The 20666-nt window shown below is 39.0% G+C and overlaps 1 protein-coding gene and 1 long non-coding RNA gene across 3 annotated transcripts in view; one reads left to right on the forward strand and one right to left on the reverse strand.

Moving 5' to 3' along the window:
* Positions 1-20666, forward strand: part of LOC133609497 (uncharacterized) — a 104162-nt gene that overhangs the window by 33259 nt on the left and 50237 nt on the right. The window lies entirely within an intron of this gene.
* The window catches only part of LOC133609496 (cadherin-18), a 234059-nt gene that overhangs the window by 23401 nt on the left and 189992 nt on the right, over positions 1-20666 (reverse strand). For both annotated transcript variants that reach the window (XM_061965104.2, XM_061965105.1), the window contains exon 10: positions 17848-17965. In XM_061965104.2, coding sequence (XP_061821088.1) covers positions 17848-17965 — 118 coding nt within the window. The remainder of the gene's footprint in view (positions 1-17847; positions 17966-20666) is intronic.

The following is a 20666-nucleotide window of genomic DNA, read 5'->3' on the forward strand; positions in this document are numbered from 1 at the left end:
GATAGTTGGCAGCGCCTCAAGTTTTATTTTAAGATGTGTAGTGAAGCCTCCATTTTTTTGTTTTGTTTATTTCGAAATGTATTTATTTATTCATTAATTTATTTGTTTGTGTTAGTGCTGCTAAATTATTATTTTTAAGTAATTTTAATCACTCATTTAAAACATTGTGTATAATGGTGATTATTCACAGCAAATGACTTGTTTGCATAATTTAACTTAACTTAAAAAAAACATTTGATTTAAGTTTTACTTGATTGCATGTCATTTATTTGCTCAAAACTTGCTAACACTTTTTATCTTGTAGATAGTTGGCTGCGCATCAGGCTTTATTTTAAGATGTGTAGTGAAGCCTGCATTGTTCTGTTTATTCATAAATGTATTTATTTATTCATGAATGTATGTTTGTCTTAGTGCTGCTAAATTATTGTTATTTTTCGATCATTTTAATCACACATTTTTTTATTTTGATTAATCGCGATTAATCACAGCAAATGACTTGCTTGCATAATTTAAATTAACTTAAAAAACACCGCGATATTTGATTGATGTTTTACTTTATTGCGTGTCAATTATTTGCTCAAACCTTGCTAACATTTTAGTTGGCAGAGCGCCAGGATACAATTTAAGATGTGTAGCGAAGCCTGCATTTTTTTGTTGTTGTTGTTCATTTGTAAACGTATTTATATATTCATTTATTTTTGTTTTAGTGCTGCGAAATAATTTTTTGCATCAATATATCACACTTTTTTTTAATTAATCGTGATTAATCACAGTAAACTACTTGCTTGCATAATTTAAATTAACTTTAAACTAAGCTGTGTAGCGAAGCCTTTTTTTGGTTTATTTATAAATGTATTTATATATTAATAAATTTTTGTTTTAGTGCTGCTAAAAACAAATTTTGACCAATTTAATCACACTTTTTAAAATTTTAATTAATCGTGATTAATCACAGTCAATGACTTGCTTGCGTAATTTAAATTAACTTTAAACTAAGCTGTGTAGCGAAGCCTTTTTTTGGTTTATTTCTAAATGTATGTATTTATTCATTTAAATTAACTTTAAAAAAGACCATTTTAGAAATATTTTCCCTAAATGTATGTTGTTTTTTGTTTTTTTGCTCAAAAGTGGGTAACTCCTTAATCTTCAGCCCCGTGGCGGTGTGTTTTGAAGCGAAACTTGCCAGCGAGCACGCCAGTGGGCGTGGCCTCATTGTCTTTGCACTAACATATGCATCCACAGTTAATTGCATGATTAATGTGATCATTTTGTGTGATTAATCACATGAGTTAATGTGTTATTGTGACATTATCGCTTGGACAACATCACTGCTAATTAGAGCACAAAGTTGTTTGGTACAGTTCCCCGATATCGTGGACGGACCAATCAATGAAGTGTAGCTGCTGATGTCCACACACACAATCGTCAATACAGCCTTTTTTTTTTTTAAGCTGAGGGCGAAGCATGCAGAAGTGTTTTTGCACACCTCGCCTTGTTTGGAAATCGAACCCTCCTTTCAAAGCACGAACGACATAACTGCTAATTAAACGTCCTGCACATCAACCGCTCGCCAGCTCTTGTTTCGCCAGCGCTGCTGATCAGCCGTAATATTAGGAGCCCTATTAGTATGGAAAATGGATGGCTCCAGAAATCAATTGATCTATTTATGCACGTAGGATATTTAAAGATTGTCCTCCCTTTTCATTCTCCCGTGCGGGAGAATGTCAGCGCAAAGTGACAGATAATGAGAACAGAGTGGAACAATTTACCAAGTTAGTCGCAAAGTGGTTATGTAGCTTTTAATAGCGGTCCATTCCGCCGCCGTTTGACCAGCCTTTTAAATGCACCCGCTGTGGCGACTGGGTGACGTAGCGGGAACGAAGGCGGCGCTCGCAAACGTTGACATTTAATAGAAAGCGCTCGCTAATGGCGCCACTTAAAAGTCAACTTTTGCTGAAGCGAGGAACGTACAGTATGTGAACCCGACGTAAATGAGCTCTCGCTCGTATCATGGAGCGGGAAAACGTAGGCTTTTAGGGCTTTGAGGAGAAACTTGCGAACATGTCATTAATGTCAGACTAACAGGGAGCCTCAATCAGGACTTGAGAGAAACCACGCCCCCCCACTTGAGGACTGCTGGGTGCCACACTCGGGTCCGCAGTCCGCCACAAGCTAAAAAAAACTGCAAATATGCCCTCAAGTGCAGTGATTCTCAAACTGTGGTACGCGGGCTCCATCTAGTGGTCCGCCAAATAATCGCTTGATTAAAGTACAGTGTTTTATTTTCCTATATGCAAACACTGTGTTACTGTTCAAACTGTGTGTAATGTGGCAGTGGCCAATATTAAACATACTTGTTTTGAATGAATACCTGGGCCTACTACGCTACTGTATTACAATGTTGGCAGTGTTGGTGCTAGGAATTTTAAAAATGGGGTCCCACAGTAAATTTTTGGGGTCCCACTTTTTTGTAACCGTTTTGAAAACAAATGATTAATGTATGCATTATCCTGTTATGTCTCACATTCTATATTGTGTTTTGGAAAAAGCTTGTTATAAACATTACTTAATTCATTAAAAAAGTAATACAAAAGAAAACAAAATTTGTATGCATATGTATAAAATGTCCCCCCGCAACCCCAAAAGGGAATAAGCAGTAGAAAATGGATGGATGGATGTATAAAAAGTATGTATTCAGTTATAAACATTCATTCACTTTCTTATTTTCCTTCATGGATCTAAACTTTACTGCTATTTTTTTCTATACTTTTATTGTAATATTTTCAGAATGGGTTTGTTCTACTTTTGGCCAAAGTAAGACAAAGAAAACAATCCGAATGGGTCTTTATGTTTTAGTTTTAATGCCATAATTTTAATAGTCCGGCCCGCGTGTGCACAGATTTTCCTCCATGCGGCCCCTGAGCTAAAATGAGTTTGACACCCCTGCTCTAAATTCATTCGTAATTAATGTGAAAAAAACGGACGGGATGCGCAAACGTAAGCAGGCCAGATGTTATCAACATTAGCATCGCAAATGTGATAACAATGCTAGCTTGCAACCGTTTTGACAACAAAATGATAAACAAATGATAAATGTATGCATTATCCTGTTATATCACATTCTATATTGTGTTTTGGAAAAAGGTTGTCATAAACATTACTTAATTCATTAAAAAAACAATACAAAAGAAAACAAATTTTTATGCATATGTAAATTTATCCAGTTATAAACATTCATTCACTTTCTTCTTCCCTTTATGGATCTAAACTTTACGTTGCCGGTATTTTTTTCTATATTTTCATTTAATAAGTTGTAGGTGTATTTATTTCAGTATAAAAGTGTAAACGTTTTTTGCTTCGGTCATGAAATTTTGATAATGGTTATTCTGACCTGTATGTAGATCATCAGTCGTTAAAAAAACACCACATCTGCACTTTCATGGCAAATAATGCCAACAAACTTAGAATTTAGCAAGTTAGTTTCAATGTCATTTAATACAGTGGCACTCAATGCCTCTAGCATTTCATCTCTGGCTTGCTGATGGCCATAAGCTATTTAAAAGCCTACTGAAACCCACTACTACCGTCCACGCAGTCTAATAGTTTATATATCAATGATGAAATCTTAACATTGCAACACATGCCAATACGGCCGGGTTAGCTTACTAAAGTGCCATTTTAAATTTCGCGCCGAAATATCCTGCTGAAAACGTTTCGGTATGATGACGCCTGCGTAGGCCACAAATTAATCCCGCATAACAAACAAGCAAACCGGGCGGTAAAAAAATAAAAAATAAAAATCTGCGTCCGGCGGACGTCCTTTCTAAATTCAATGTGTAAAAAGACACACAAAGTGCGTTAACGCCAGCACTGGTTGGTCACTACGGTGGCACTTGGAGAACCGAGGGACTTGGCGAAAAAAAGTTTGGGAACCACTCAGTGGTTCTGAGCAGTGTGGGGACAAAGCCTCAACCTATCGTTGAAAAGCAGCTGTGGCCAAATGACAATTACCTCGGGTTTCGTACGTGGTAAGATTCGGTATTTCAAAAAAATATATTAGCCCCGGCCGGGTTTGGGATACGAGTTTGTCTGACCGCGTATAGTAAGGGTGGGTAAACTTTTTGGCTCGGGGGCCACATTGGCTTTTGCATATTCCATCTGTTGGAACTAAAAGTAGACTTCCCAAACATGGGCTATTTAATCATAATACATCTGTTTTCAACAATATAATATCAGAACATCAAAGAAACATAAAAATGCTATTAAATGGTCAACACTTACATTCTCTTTTAGGGTCAGCAGTGTTGTTGACCACCCTTTGTTGCCAGTGCGTCGAAGTCTAGTATCAGTTTTGTTGAGGCAATCCTCAAAACAGATTTTTGCTCAATTTTGTTGTAATATTTCGCGGGCTGGATTCAAGGGACCAACGGGCCGGATGTGGCCCCCGGGCCATAGTTTGCCCACCCCTGGCGTATAGTGTCTGAAGAAAGCATCCCGGATGTTGCTGACTCAGTACCTGTTTTTATTTTATTTTATTGAGTACAACAGCAAAATAATCCACCATGGGGCCAAAGAAAGTTGCGAGTGCCAGTACTTTGATAAAGAAGGCGAGAAACACTTGCATTCAAGAAATTAAGTTAAAAATGATTCTCAATGTTTGTCCATCCGTTTGAAATTAATAAGTACCTCAGTATTCGACTTAAAAAACAGCAAAATAATCCACCATGGGGCCATAAAATGTTGCGAGTGCCAGTACTTTAATGAGGAAGGTGAGAAACTATGGAAGTATTATTGCAGCAAATGTTGGTCTTTTTTAAAGTTAATTCAAACAAATTAATACATACATACGTTTATAAATAAACCAAAAATAGGCGTCGCGACACAGCTTAGTTTAAAGTTAATTTAAATTATGCAAGCAAGTCGTTTACTGTGATTAATCACGATTAATTACTGTTAAAAAAAAAGTGTGATTAGATTGATCCCAAAAATTATTTAGCTGCACTAAAACAAAAATAAATGAATATATAAATATATTTATAAATGAACAAAACAAATAAAAAAAATGCTAGCTTCGCTACACATCCGAAATAAAATCCTGGTGCGCTGCCAACTCTCTACAAGATAAAAATGTGGGCAATTTCGGAGCAAATATATGAAGTGAATTTGAGTAAAACATTTAAGAAATGTTGTGGTCCTTTTTTCAAAGTTAATTTAAATGATGCAAGCGAGTCATTTACTGTGATTAATTGGGGTTAAATATTAATATTACTAATATTATATCTCTATATTACATTTGTATCAACTCATTAAGGTATTATTTGCATTCAAGAAAGAACTTGTTGCAAAGAAGCTCATCCTCACTGCTCATGTGTCTTCAATTAAGTTAGAAATGACACTTAATGGTTTTCCATCCGTTTGAAATTAATAAGTACCTCTATATTCGACTTAATATGTCTGCTTAATTTTTGCCCCCGGTTTCATGTAACGTCTCAATCATCCACACATTGCACGTCACAACTCATCTGTTTGACTGCTTTCCAAGTTATAAAGTGTCAGAACAGAGAAACCCACATGTTGTGGGCTCGGTCTCTGCTTTTTAAATTTTTTTTATTGAGTACAACAGCAAAATAATCCACCATAGGGCCAAAGAAATTTGCGAATGCCAGCACTTTAATGAGGAAGGTGAGAAACTATGGAATAGGCTTGTGCGGTAGACCGGTATTATTATAGTACCGCGATACTAATGACTCATATTCGGTAATATACCGCCTCTGAAAAGTACCAGTCCCCTACATCCCCGCCGTCATCACGCCGTGTCATTGCTGGTTTTACGAGCAGATGAGCATGTTTGGCAGCGCACAATCACAGAGTACTTACAAGCAGACACAGTGTGTAGACAGAAAAGGGAGAACGGACGCATTTTGGCTTAAAAACTAAAGATAAAGGTGAAGTTATAACACTGAAACGCCCTCAGAAAGAGGTGCTTTAATACATGGCTAGTTAGCTAGCGGCTAAAGTCCATCCGCAGTTGGCAGTGTTCTGGCTACTTCTAAATCACTAATCCTGGTCTCCATGGCGACAAATAAAGAACGTTTCTTACAAGTATCATCCCTGCAGGACGAGGAATAGCTAAACATGCTTCACTACACACCGTAGCTCACCGGCGTCACAATGTCAACAAACGCCATTGGTGGATCTACACCTGACATCCACTGTAATGATACCAAGTACAGAAGCGTATCTAGTGGAAACTACTATGATTACATCAATAGTTTTTGGCATCACAACATCTTCTTTCATTTAAAAAAATATATATATTATGTTTATAAACTCAGGAAATATGTCCCTGGACACATGAATATGACCAATGTATGATCCTGTAACGACTTGGTATCGGATTTCTACCCAAATTTGTGGTATCATCCAAAACTAATGTAAAGTATCAAACAACAGAAGAATAAGTGATTATTACATTTTAACAGAAGTGTAGATAGAACATGTTAAAAGAGAAAGTAAGCAGATATTAACAGTAAATGAACAAGTAGATTAATAATTCATTTTCTACCGCTTGTCCTTAATAATGTTGACAAAATAATAGAATGACAATATGTTACTGCATATGTCAGCAGCTAAATTAGTAGCTTTTGTTTGCTTATTTACTAATAAAAGACAAGTTGTCTTGTATGTTCACTATTTTATTCAAGGACAAACTTGCAATAAGAAGCATATGTTTAATGTACCCTAAGATTTTGTGTTAAAATAAAGCCAATAATGACATTTTTTGTGGTCCCCTTTATTTAGAAAAGTATCAAAATAATTTTTGTACCGGTACCAAAATATTACCAAAACAATTTGCAAACTTCAATCTGTTTTTGTGTAAACAGATCCGCGTGTCTGTGACCAATACTGAAATATCGATATCGCCAATTCTGGTTCTTTATGCTCTAATATCGATTCTCGAATCAAAATATGGACGATTTGGTACTTGAGTGATTTGAGATCATTTTTGTCATTTGCAGGGGCACAGTGTAAAGACACTATATTGCCAAAAGTATTTGGCCACCTGCCTTGACTCACATATGTACTTGAAGTGCCATCCCATTCCTAACCCATAGGGTTCAATATGATGTGGGTCCACCTTTTGCAGCTATTACAGCTTCAACTCTTCTGGGATGGCTGTCCACAAGGTTGCAGAGTGTGTTTATAGGAATTTTCCAACATTCTATCAAAAGCGCATTGGTGAGGTCAAACACTTGTTGGTCGAGAAGACCTGGCTCTCAGTCTCCGTTCTAATTCATCCCAAAGGTGTTCTATCGGGTTCAGGTCAGGACTCTGTGCAGGCCAGTCAAGTTCATCCACACCAGACTCTGTCATCCCTGTCTTTATGGACCTTGGTGCACAGTCATGTTGGAAGAGGAAGAGGCCCGCTCCAAACTGTTCCCACAAGGTTGGGAGAATGGACTTGTCCAAAATATTTTGGTATCCTGGAGCATTCAAAGTTCCTTTCACTGGAACTAAGGGGCAAAGCCCAACTCCCGAAAAGCAACCCCACACCATAATTCCTCCTCCACAAAATTTCACTCTCGGCACAATGCAGTCCGAAATGTAGCGTTCTCCTGGCAACCTCCAAACCCAGACTCATCCATCAGATTGCCAGATGGAAAAGTGTGACTCATCAGAAGGCGTCTCCACTGCTCTAGAGTCCAGTGGCGACGTGCTTTACACCACTGCATTCGGCGTTTAGCATTGGACTTGGTGATGTATGGCTTAGATACAGCTGTTTGGCCATGGAAACCCATTCCATGTGGCTCTCTGCGTACTGTACGTGGGCTAATTGGAAGGTTAGATTGTGCTGAAAGTCTTTGCACTATGCGCTTCAGCATGCGCTGACCCCTCTCTGCCAGTTTACGTGGCCTGAGTTGCTGTTGTTCCCAAACTAAAGTTGACTTTGGAATATTTAGGAGCGAGGAAATTTCACGACTGCATTTGTTGCACAGGTGGCATCCTATGACAGTTCCACGCTGGAAATCACTGAGAGCGGCCCATTCTTTCACAAATGTTTGTAGAAACAGTCACCATGCTCAAGTGCTTGATTTTATACACCTGTGGCCAGGCCAAGTGATTAGGACACCTGATTCTGATCATTTGGATGGGTGGCCACAAATACTTTTGACAATATAGTGTATTTTATGCGTCATTTTTAAATATGTCACATTGTTTTCTATAATTGTTTTATTTTAAATGTGTTAACATGTTCCGGGTGTCAAGAAGGGATTTACATTCTTTATCACGGGAATAATTGCTTCAGTTTTTGTACGATTCCATTTTTGTGGGTTAGGAGGTCCCACTGTACGCACGTGTTTGTGACGTGCAACGTGCATGATGGCGCTATCTCCATCCTGGCAGAGGATTAGCGAACACTTTCTTCAAAAAGACTGTTGCGCGACCGAACAAAAGGCCTCCCCGGCGGAGTTGAGAACCCTCCCTTCATCCAGTCTTCGGTCCGCGCGCGCACTTGAAGGGAATTCATCTCGCCGGGGTTTTGTACACATAATCCCACAAACAAGCGCCGGGGCGAAGACTCCTCGGCGGCGGCGTCTCGCGAAGATCCGCGGCGAGAAGAGTGTAACGCAGGCGGGAAAAGGAGGTCACGAGAGATTTAGTGGTGTGAATGACTGAGAGGGATTTTCATCACAACAACAGAAGGGTTTTTTTTGTTTTTTTTGAGGAGGGCTGTGTGTTCAGCCACCAACATAAAGGAAGGAAAAGGCAGGCTGGCGGCGTGAGGAGCTTACTTTAATTACCAGACACAGTCGTCAACCGCACGCCGCCGACATGCGAAGGACTTCTAATACACATTAGGACTTCTTCTATGACACAGGTCATAGGAAATCTGGCCCGCCACATTATTTTATGTGGCCGGCGAAAACCTGGAAATAATAAAATGCTTCATCTTTTCTTACTAAATATTAGGCGTGTAACGGTACACAAAAATTTCGGTTCGGTACGTACCTCGGTTTAGAGGTCACGGTTTGGTTCATTTTCACTACAGTAAGAAAACAACAAAATATATATTTTTTGGTTATTTATTTACCAAATTTGTAAACAATGGCTTTATCCTTTTAACATTGGGAACACTATAATAATTCTGCCCACGTTAATCAACATTAAGTTGTTGCTCAGATTAAATAAAATGACAAAACTTTTCTTCTACCATTATATGTTACGTTAACATACCAGGCACGTTCTCAGTTGGTTATTTATGCGTAATATAACGTACACTTATTCAGCCTGTTGTTCACTATTCTTTATTTATTTTAAATTGCCTTTCAAATGTCTATTCTTGGTGTTAGGTTTTATCAAATACATTTCCCCCAAAAATGCGACTTATACTCCAGTGCGACTTATGTTTTTTTCCTTCTTTATTATGCATTTTCGGCCGGTGCGACTTATACTCCGGAGCGACTTATTGTCCGAAAAATGCGGTAAATATATTTCGTACCGGTAAATATCTGTAAAAATTTTAAAATATTTATTTCCTCTAAAATTTGGTGGGTGCAGCTTAAATACGGGTGCGCTTTACAGCCTGGGAAATACAGTAGCATACCTGCCAACTACTCCGGTTTTCCCGTAGTTAGTACGGTTTTCATCAACCTATTCCGGGTTACGGTTGCAGTGATAAAAAATACGGTTTTTCATTAATTACATTTTTTTTTTTTTTTTTTAAAGTTTTATTCACGAAATCGCGTAACAACAATGACAATCGACACTGCTTTCCGTAACTTCCTATCGAGCCATTCCGAATGCCATGCGCCAGGCTATTTATAGCACCGCTGCCAAGCACGAGGCACCTGTTGCCATTGTTTCCAAACGAGCGAACGATCATGGAATCAGCCGGAGAAAAATCGCAAACGAGTCTTAAACCGAAAAGAAAACTGCAGTCATTCCGTGAAGACTATTCAAAAGCCTATCCGGGAATAGTTATCCGTTCCAAAAAGGGTGAAAACTACGCGAATTGCACCTTGTGCAGACAAGATTTTTCGATCGGACACGGAGGAATTAGCGATGTAAAAGACCACGTTGGGACAAAAAAACACAAGTCTAATGCCGTTGCTAGCGATACAAGTGGAAAACTTTCAACGTTTTTTGGATTTTAGCCACAAAAAGGTAATGACACCAATGTTATCTATTGGAATTGTTTAGTACTGTTATACTGTTAAAAGTGTTTATACTATTTATGCTTTCAAGTCCAAGTTGAAGAAATCTTGTTAAATGTTGACAGCATAACTACCAAAATACAGAAGTATGTCCTTAATATTTCTGCAGTGCTATTTCTGTTGAAAAGTTAAAATGATTACATTAGAGATGTGATGTGCCACTTTTCAAGTGTCTGATGGCTTAAATTAATTTTCATTAATTTTTCATATTTTGAATTCTTTTGAAAGGCTTACAAAAAAAATACATTTGAATTGTAATTCCATGCTATTGACAGGACTATTAATTTTAATGAAGTTAGCTTACCATGTTTACAGTATGATAATTGTGATAGAAATGTGAATTTTAGGCACAGAATATTTTTTACAATTGAACAAGGCAGTAGATTATATAAGCTTGGACAGAAAGTTAATAATGACAACAATTTTATTTTAATGGAATTGTTTAGTACTGTTTTACCATTTGTTTACTGTAAAAAGTGTTTATACTGTTTATACTTTCAATTAACAAATTGAAGTCTTAATAATAATAATAATAATAACTGGGATTTATATAGCGCTTTTAGTCTTGTGAAAGGTTGACAGGATAACTGGCATTAACTGTCAAAATAATTTCAAACTATTGAAGTTAGCTTACAGAATAAACATGTCAATCAACCCATATGATTTTTGCTGTAATATTTTTGTTTTGAAAAGTCACTGTGACTGATAGAAAAGTGATGGTTTTAGCAACATTTTAACCTGTCTGAATGCTAATAATCATTTTGCGTCGGGGGGCGAAGCCTGAACCCCCCACCAGGACTTTGTCCTGGACCTACTGGGGCCTGCGGCCCCTGGACCCTGGCTACTAGGTTTTTCTGATTTCAAAAGTTGGCAGGTATGCAGTAGTAAGAAAATATACATTGTTGACGCATATTATTCCAGGTGTTAGTGGGCCGTATAAAATAATACCTGTTAAAATACACTTTTGACTTAAAAGTAAACTATTTTCCAAGACCTAAACATGGTGATATGATCCATTCTCAAAGAGCCCCAAGAAGCAAAATAAGACACAATTGGAGGCTGGAGACACTAAATCTTCCAGTCCTTCCAGAAGCTGATATCCATTCTTGACCATACAAGCTGATATTTTGCGTACAATCCCCTCCAACTTCCTGCGTCGAATGATAAAGAGGAACTGCGTTCGGTTTCCATGTCACACAAAAGCCATCACGTCCTGCGGGGGGGATTATGCCGCAGTTTGTTGGAGGAAAAGGAGGAAGGCTGTGCGGCAGGAGCCAAATTTGCGAGCGGCCATTAGCGGAACAGCAGGACGTGAACACGCTGCCATGGATCTTTGCAGGGAGCGGGTCTCGGCTGGATGCTGCTACGGGGATACTTGGCAGCAGATGGTTCCCGTTTTGAGAGGATGCGGGAAAATATCGCCGTGGACACGGCGTCCTTATGGACCAGCAGCTTGTTGAATGTTTCTCGGTGACTTTCCAAAGCCGCGACTAGAAAACAGCATCTCCATCTTAATGGTGCGCCTGGCGGTATCGGGGACAATGTCAAGCTGCTTTTATTGGCGATCAAACGACTCCTCAGTACCCGGCCCTCGTAGTTGTTCCCAGGTTGAGGACAAACAAGTACAGCGAGGGGGCGGTTATTATCCTCCATGATAACATCCCCGCCCCGTCCGAGCGCCACCCTCCTGAGCTGCACATCTTTGATTTACCTTTGAATGAATCACAATGTCACCTGGCTATTTTTATCCTTCCCTTTTCCCTCGCATCATGCTTGTAATACGTCCCATAGAGGACAGCGATATGTCACAGTGTAGACTGTACAGTACAGATGGAGCTAAAAAGGCCCTTCCAAAATGCACATATAATGTAAACAACATACACAAATATTTAAAGGCACCACAGCGTCCATATTTCACTAACAAGTTTTCTTTATGTATATTTTATGTAAATCTGGCAGTCATTTCACATAATCTCAATAATTTTTTGAGTAATGGGTACAAAACTACTGTATTTTTCGGAGTATAAGTCGCTCGGGAGTATAAGTCGCACCGGCCGAAAATGCATAATAAAGAAGGAAAAAAACATATATAAGTCGCACTGGAGTATAAGTCTCATTTTTGGGGGAAATTTATTTGATAAAAACCAACACCAAGAATAGATATTTGAAAGGCAATTTAAAATAAATAAAGAATAGTGAACAGCAGGCTGAATAAGTTATATGAGGCATAAATAACCAACTGAGAACGTGCCTGGTATGTTAACGTAACATATTATGGTAAGAGTCATTCAAATAACTATAACATATAGAACATGCTATACGTTTACCAAACAATCTGTCACTCCTAATCGCTAAATCCCATGAAATCTTATACGTCTAGTCTCTTAGGTGAATGAGCTAAATAATATTATTTGATATTTTACGGTAATGTGTTAATAATTTCACACATAAGTCGCTCCTGAGTATAAGTCGTACCCAAACTATGAAAAAAACTGCGACTTATAGTCCGAAAAATACGGTAACTGTATTTGGAACGCCCCCTTTTCAATGCCTGGCTCTATGTCGCCCTGTCTTGGTGTGACGTCATTTACAGAAGTGGCATGTAGAATTATTATTTTCATCACTTACCGTCATTTCCGGGATACAGAGCGCACCGGTGTTTAAGCTGCACCCACTAAATTTTTGAATAAATAAATATGTTTACATATGTTAGCCACACCGGATCATAAGCAGCAGATATATACCGGTATGCAATATTTTGTCATGTTCATTTAAATACCTTAACTGTTTCCAAACGACGCCTGTAACACGGCAGTAAAACGGCTGATCAAACAAAACAGAAGTCATTGTCATGGACCAAATAGCAGCGTAAGCCAGCTGTCTAATCAGCTAATCAATAAAACAATACAAAAAGAATGCCAATGTAAGTTAATAATACCAACACAGACACTTGTGAACGTGTTATTATGATTGCTAAGGACGCTAGGTTGATTACATTATGATAGCACATACAAATATGCATGAAAACACTCCTGCAGACATCACACATGGGACGGTTTAGTAAGTAAGAATTGTTTTAGTTACGTTGTAAGACTTACAAACGTTGCTTTTAGTGATAAATAAAGAATCCTTTCAAGCGGAAACAGTATAGACCAGGGGTGTCAAAGTCATTTTAGATCGGGGGCCACATGGAGAAAAATGTACTCCCAAGTGGGCCGGACTGTTAAAATCACGGCACGATAACTTAAAAATAAAGACAACTTCAGATTGTTTTCTTTGTTGAAAAATAGAACAATCACATTCTGAAAATGTACAAATCATAATGTTGTTGAGGGTTTTTTTTTATACTTACATATTGCGGTTAATAGTATTCTACCTTTATTTGTTGTTATTTATACTTTCTGAATACATGATGTGATAATGTTCATCACTCAACTCATTAGTGTTAATTTTCAATTTATCAAGATAGAAAAATTATAAAAAAAATCAAATTACAGTATGATATTTATGTAGTTTGCAAATTTTTCTCGACTGATGTACTAACATGTGGTTTATTATTTTTTTTACATATGTAGCATAATCCACAAAGATACAAATAATTGCTATTGCGACATCTAGTGGACACATTTAGAACAGCAGTTTTTTTCATTCAAACATTTCGGCTCATTTTTATACTTGGCAAACTCATCCCGCGGGCCGGATAAAACCTGTTCCTTACGTTTGACACCCCTGGTATAGACAAACAGTACACGAAACAGCATGTACTTCTGTTTCAGGGCACGAAACAGGAAGTACATTGTCAAACTGCAGCACCTGCAGTCAACAAACTCATCCAAAAGATGGCGCCGTAGCACGAACAATAACACACCTTTTCACTGACTCTATCGGTGTTGGAAACTGTTTGTTGAAGACTTATTATGGCCTTTAGTAAAAAAAAATACATAAATTAGCTGCACGCTTTTTTTAAGCCGCAGGCTTCCAAGCGTAGGGAAAAAGTAGCGGCTTATAGTCTGGAAAATACGGTAATTACATGTTTTTTGTCACCGTGGTCTATGATTATACCAGACTTCCCGGCTCTTCCAAAGACACCATAGCCTGTTTCGCCTCATGCTCTTTCAGTATTTCCTCAAGCATCTTCCGGAAAACATCAGCAAAAAAGGACACAAAATAGAATACTAGCGGCTAATTACCTTCTTTTTGACTCTCCCCTTTTTTTACCTGTTTTTCCACAGGTTCTGACTCATGGGCTTGAGTGTATTCATATTGTTTTCATTCAAACACCTACAAAATCATTTTTTTATTGAAAGCCAGAATCAATAAAAGGATGGCTACAGATTACACTCCTTTCAGTCAGTTTGACTGGAGCACTGCATACATTTCCTTTATTTGGAAATGTATGCAGTAGGGTGAATAAAAAAATCGATTCACACCCGAATGGCAATTCTTATGCATCCCAATTTGAAATCAATACATAAATTTCTAAAATTTTATTTATTTTTGGATGATTTTTAAAACAATTTTTTAAAAGACATTTTTTGTAAGGACATGGTCGCATGGTTATGTGCGAGTCGTTCTCTCAAGATGCAGCAGGAAACTCCGGAGGCAAGGTGCAGGTAAGGTAATGATTTACCGTATTTTTTGGAGTATAAGACTCTCCGGAGTATAAGTCGCACCGGCCGAAAATGCATAATAAAGAAGGAAAAAAACGAAATAAATGTATTTGATAAAACCCAACACCAAGAATAGACATTTGAAAGGCAATTTAAAATAAATAAAGAATAGTGAACAACAGGCTGAATAAGTGTACGTTATATGACGCATAAAAAATCAACTGAGAACGTGCCTGGTATGTTAACGTAACATATTATGGTAAGAGTCATTCAAATAACTATAACATATAGAACATGCTATACGTTTACCAAACAATCTGTCACTCTTAATCGCTAAATCCCATGAAATCTTATACGTCTAGTCTCTTACGTGAATGAGCTAAATAATAATATTTGATATTTTACGGTAATGTGTTAATAATTTCACATATAAGTCGCTCCTAAGTATAAGTCGCACCCCCAGCCAAACTATGAAAAAAACAAACTGCGACTTACAGTCCGAAAAATACGGTATTGTCTATGAAAACATGCAAAACTACAAAAAAGACTAGCGTGCCGATTGCACGAGAAGCTAAGCTAAGGAAATAGCTAGCGTGAAAGCTTAGCATAAAAACAGGCAAACAAAAAGCAAAGCTTAGCTCTGGAATCGTAGGACGAGACATCGTAACTGTTGCGTGGAAGCAAATAAGACAGCCAGACAGTGTGTGGCGAAAGACGGGAATATTGTAGCTCTTCGATTAGTGCCCAGGAGCAGGTAAGCGTCCCGAACACTAATCAGAGGCAGGTGAAACTAATCAGCATCCATGGAGACCAAAACACAAACCCAGGGGTTCGGAAAACAGAACTGAGGTAGTCAAATAGAACTGAGGTAGTCAAACAAACAGAACAAAACATGATCCGGGCAACGGATCATAACATTTTTAAGCCATCGCCATTCAACCAGACAGAGCTTTTCTAGCCTGTAACCTGATTTGAAAGTTGAATTAGAATTATTTTACTAAATAATACACTGCGTCTGAATCAGGTCGAATGCAAGGCGCCCAAAGACCCCTTCCTTAGATGTGTTGCTACGACGCATCGGCTGACATTTTTGGTAATTCCTTCAAAATGTGCGCAAAAATAACACGATTCGAGATAAAGATGCTACCAAAACACAAACTAGGCAATATGAAATTCCTTCCAGTCTTCTGTCGGTGACGTCAGCAGGCTGATGCAGGCCCCGCCCACATTCTAGAGTTAAAAGTGGGTGTTTCAAAATGTGCTGAATGAAACTCATTGGAAAAAGTCTAAAATCACTATTGTTTATTTTGGGGGGACTTTTACTTGTAAACACAATTTTTAGGTCCAGAACTATAAAATAAGTGCCAAAAAAAATATTTAATGAGTAGAATATACAGTACAGGCCAAAAGTTTGGACACACCTTCTCATTTAATGCGTTTTCTTTATTTTCATGACTATTTACATTGTAGATTGTCACTGAAGGCAGCAAAACTATGAATGAACACATGTGGAGTTATGTACTTAACAAAATAAAAGGTGAAGTAACTGAAAACATCTTTTATATTCTAGTTTCTTCAAAATAGCCACCCTTTGCTCTGATTACTTTTTCGCACACTCTTGGCATTCTCTCGATGAGCTTCAAGAGGTCGTCACCTGAAATGGTTTTCACTTCACAGGTGTGCTCGGAGCTCATCGAGAGAATGCCAAGAGTGTGAAAAATAGTAATCAGAGCAAAGGGTGGATATTTTGAAGTAATTAGAATATAAAACATGTTTTCAGTTATTTCACCTTTTTTTAAGTACATAACTCCATAGTTTTGATGCCTTCAGTGACAATCTACAATGTAAATATTCATGAAAATAAAGAAAACACATTGAATGAGGAGAAGGTGTGTCCAAACTTTTGGCCTGTACTAAATATATCACAGAGGGCAGCATTCGTCGCGGTTTACCTGACACATGATACGTGCCAAATTGGGTTGGTCCACTATCCACTTTAGTCGACAGAAGGCATAGAGTGTTTTTTTGGCAATTCCAACTTTGACCACAGCGTCAGTTGCTATGTCGAGTGGCGCTTTCCGTTATTTTCAGCAGACTGCATTATAAAATGATTACAGTATCTACTGTAAGCCAAAATAGTCATGAAAGTTATGCAAATAAAGAAAACACATTGAATGAGGAAAAGGTGTGTCTAAACTTTTGGCCTGTACTGTACATACAATATGTAATATAAATGTGGCGCCTCCTATGGGTCATTGTCAAAATGCTTTGGAAGATATGCAAGCATGCATGTAATACAGGTATCCTCATGTTTTGCTTGGCGGCGGCCATGTTTTTCAACCAATCATGGTCAAATTTGACACACAAGTACCCGACTGTCCCCTGAAGGTGCATCCCAAATTTCACAGGGATTCACTTAAACACCCTCAAGTTACAGTGCATAATTCCTAGAGCGTATGTAGAACACTTCAAGTCAGTCCGACCCTACAACGCAGTAAGGGTACATGTTTTGATTAATGTCCACCCTTTGTGTGCAGTGGTTCAGCAGTGGAAGCCTACACAAACAAATACATACATATTGTATGAATAACTATAAATAAAACATAGCATGTAAAAGTTATTCATTACATGTTTGTGTTTTCTTCCCTGACTTGGAGGACAATCATAGTCTTTGTGGCTAACAGTATTGGTGCTCCTCCTCGTCATCACTGCAGATCAACCTAAAGCTAGGTATCCACCGGAGATGGAGGCGGTTGCCATGGCAACACCCGCTATTGGCTCCACACTAACTTCCACAAGAGGGGAAAGTGGGAGCGCCGCTAATCCATTTGACAACAGCAAGCGGGCGCACACACGGCAAAAGTCAATCCCCTCGCGGCGACCCGCCTCCCAGATGTCAAGCGCGAACCCGGTTGACGGCGGCCATATTTAACGGGGAGCACGAGGGGGGGGTGGCGGAGACGGCCGAGGCCCCCCTGGGGGAGGACTGATCGGGAATGCAAAACAAGCGTCTGATCTACCTTCGTTGTCCTTGAGGGTGAAGTTGGGATTAACCGGCAGCTGGCCGGGCAGGGCGAAGGAGAAGCGTTGTCCGTTGGCGAAGTCGTCCTTGTCCATGGCGCTGACCGTCTGGATGACCTGAAAGTGGACACGCCGAGATACGGTCATTCTCTGGAACAAAAGTCGGAAATGGAATGCATATAAACATGTAAATTGAGGGTCCTGAACTCCTGCCAACAAAAAGTGTCGTATAAATCGTAATAACAGCGGACTGTGGGGGGGCGTGGCCTGCGGGCCTGCAGCGAAGCGGGGTGTGCCAGGACCGGCTTCGAGATCAGCGACAGGTGCGTAAATGACACTGCTGTGAGTGTTTGTGTGATCACCTGTCGCTCTGTTAAAGGCAGCAGTCGGGAAGGAGAGGGGGTGTGGTTGATGGTGATGAGAAAAGAGAAAGCACTAACGAGAGGGAGAGCGAAACGGAGACAAGGACATGACTGAAAAGGAAACCAAAGAACTTTTATTGAAAAATAAAACATTGTTCGCAAAGATGAACAAAGCTTTTCCTGTCCGTCCTTGGTGGTCTGAAGGACCCGGAGGAGCAAGACCTCCAGAGGCACGTTGTGTAATCCGTGAATATAAACAGAACACAATGGTTTGCAATTCCTGTTCAACTTATATTCAATTGAATAGACTGCAAAGACAAGATATTTAACGTTCGAACTGAGAAACTTTTTTTTTTTTGGCAAATAATCCATAACTTTGAATTCAATGGCAGCAACACATTGCAAAAAACTTGGCACAGGGGCATTTTTACCACTGTGTTACATGGCCTTTCCTTTTAAAAACATTTACAACACATTGTCTTGCTGAAATAAGCAGGGGCGTCCATGAAAAAGATGTTGCTTGGATGGCAACATATGTTGCTCCGAAATCTGTATGTACCTTTCAGCATTAATGGCGCCTTCACAGATGTGTAAGTTACCCATGTCTTGGGCACTAATACACCCCCATACCATCACAGATGCTGCCTTTTGAACTTTGCGCCAATAACAGTCCGGATGGTTCTTTTCCTCTTTGGCCCGGAGGACACAACGTCCACAATTTCCAAAAACAGAACACTTTTCCACTATGCATCAGTCCATCTTAGATGAGTTCGGGCCCAGCGAAGCCGGCAGCGTTTCTGGGTGTTGTTGATAAATGGCTTTGGCTTTGCATTGTAGAGTTTTAACTTTCACTTTCAAATGTAGCGATAGACTGTAGTTACTGACAGTGGTTTTCTGAAGTGTTCCTGAGCCCATGTGGTGATATCCTTTACACACTGATGTCGCTTTTTGATGCAGTACCGCCTGAGGGATCCAAGGTCACAGGCACTGCTGCTTACGTGCAGTGATTTCTCCAGATTCTCTGAACCTTTTGATGATATTACGGACCGTAGATGGTGAAATCCCTAAATTCCTTGCAATTTAAGAAATGTTGTTCCTAAACTCACGCATTTGTTCACAAAGTGGTGACCCTCGCCCTATCCTTGTTTGTGAATGACTGAGCATTTCATGGAAGCTGCTTTTATACCCAATCATGGCACCCACCTGTTCCCAATTAACCTGTTCACCTGTGGGATGTTCCAAATAAGTGTTTGATGAGCATTCCTCAACTTTCTCGGTCTTTTTTGCCACTGGTGCCAGCTTTTTTGAAACATGTTGCAGGCATCAAATTCCATCCATCCATGCATCCATTTTCTACCGCTTGTCCCTTTTAGGGTCGCGGGGGTGCTGGAGCCTATCTCAGCTGCATTCGGGCGGAAGGCGGTTTACACCCTGGACAAGTCGCCACCTCATCGCAGGGTGCATCAAATTCCAAATTAGCTAATATTTGCAATACATTAAGTTTACTATTTTGAACGTTAAGTATCTTGTCTTTGCAGTCTATTCAATTGAATATAAGTTGAAAAGGATTTGCAAATCATTGTATTCTGTTTTTATTTAGGATTTACACAACGTGCCAACTTCACTGGTTTTGGGTTTTGTACAAGGATGTGTAAGAAACTCATAGAAAATGTCCTATTTTGTACTTCTTCAAATAATTAATTCTAAAAGATTATTAGATTTGTATATGCAAATTGGGCCCTTAAGCGGAATTTTAATTATAAAAATTACAAATGGATAGGGACCGAAGTACCATTCGTACTGTCGTGTACCGATTCGCGTAAAATGAGAAGGTGCCATGTTTCGATATTTTTGTCGTAAGTGACGTCACGTCAGGTTGCAAACTGGCTCAAGCACTTGGCAGGGGAACAAGCAGTCAAGCAGCCTCGAGGTAACGATACCATTTTCCATGGCAAAAAAAAGCATAAAGAAGGCGCTCAAAAGTACAGCAAGGCTCCACTTATTAAAATGCGATAGCTTGATGCTAACTTACATTGAATGTGCCTTTGACGTGTTACTGATTAGCATTAGCAAATTGACATGGCAATTTCAACACCTCCAAATGTGCTAATGGAAACTAAAATTAAATTGCACGTGTGTAATAAGTACAATACTTAACACTTTGGTACATTCAACTGGATGGCAAAGACTACTTCCGGTTACACTACCGCCATCTAACGTCTCGAAATTGCAACTGCATGCAAAGTGTACTATATAAAACAGTTCAGCACAGTACTTGCAAATGACACACGGAAGCGTAAGAAACGGTAACAAGTGGACAGTGCAGCTCAATGTTAGATGTTAAAACATTATTTGTTTACAATTAAAATGTATAAACATATTTGTACACACACAAAAGTACCAAGAATTGGTCCCATTAAATCGGTTCCCAGGTACCGGGAGTTGGTACTGTATCG

This window comes from Nerophis lumbriciformis, linkage group LG07 (genome assembly GCF_033978685.3).
Source record: "Nerophis lumbriciformis linkage group LG07, RoL_Nlum_v2.1, whole genome shotgun sequence".
Classification (NCBI taxonomy): Eukaryota; Metazoa; Chordata; class Actinopteri; order Syngnathiformes; family Syngnathidae; genus Nerophis; species Nerophis lumbriciformis.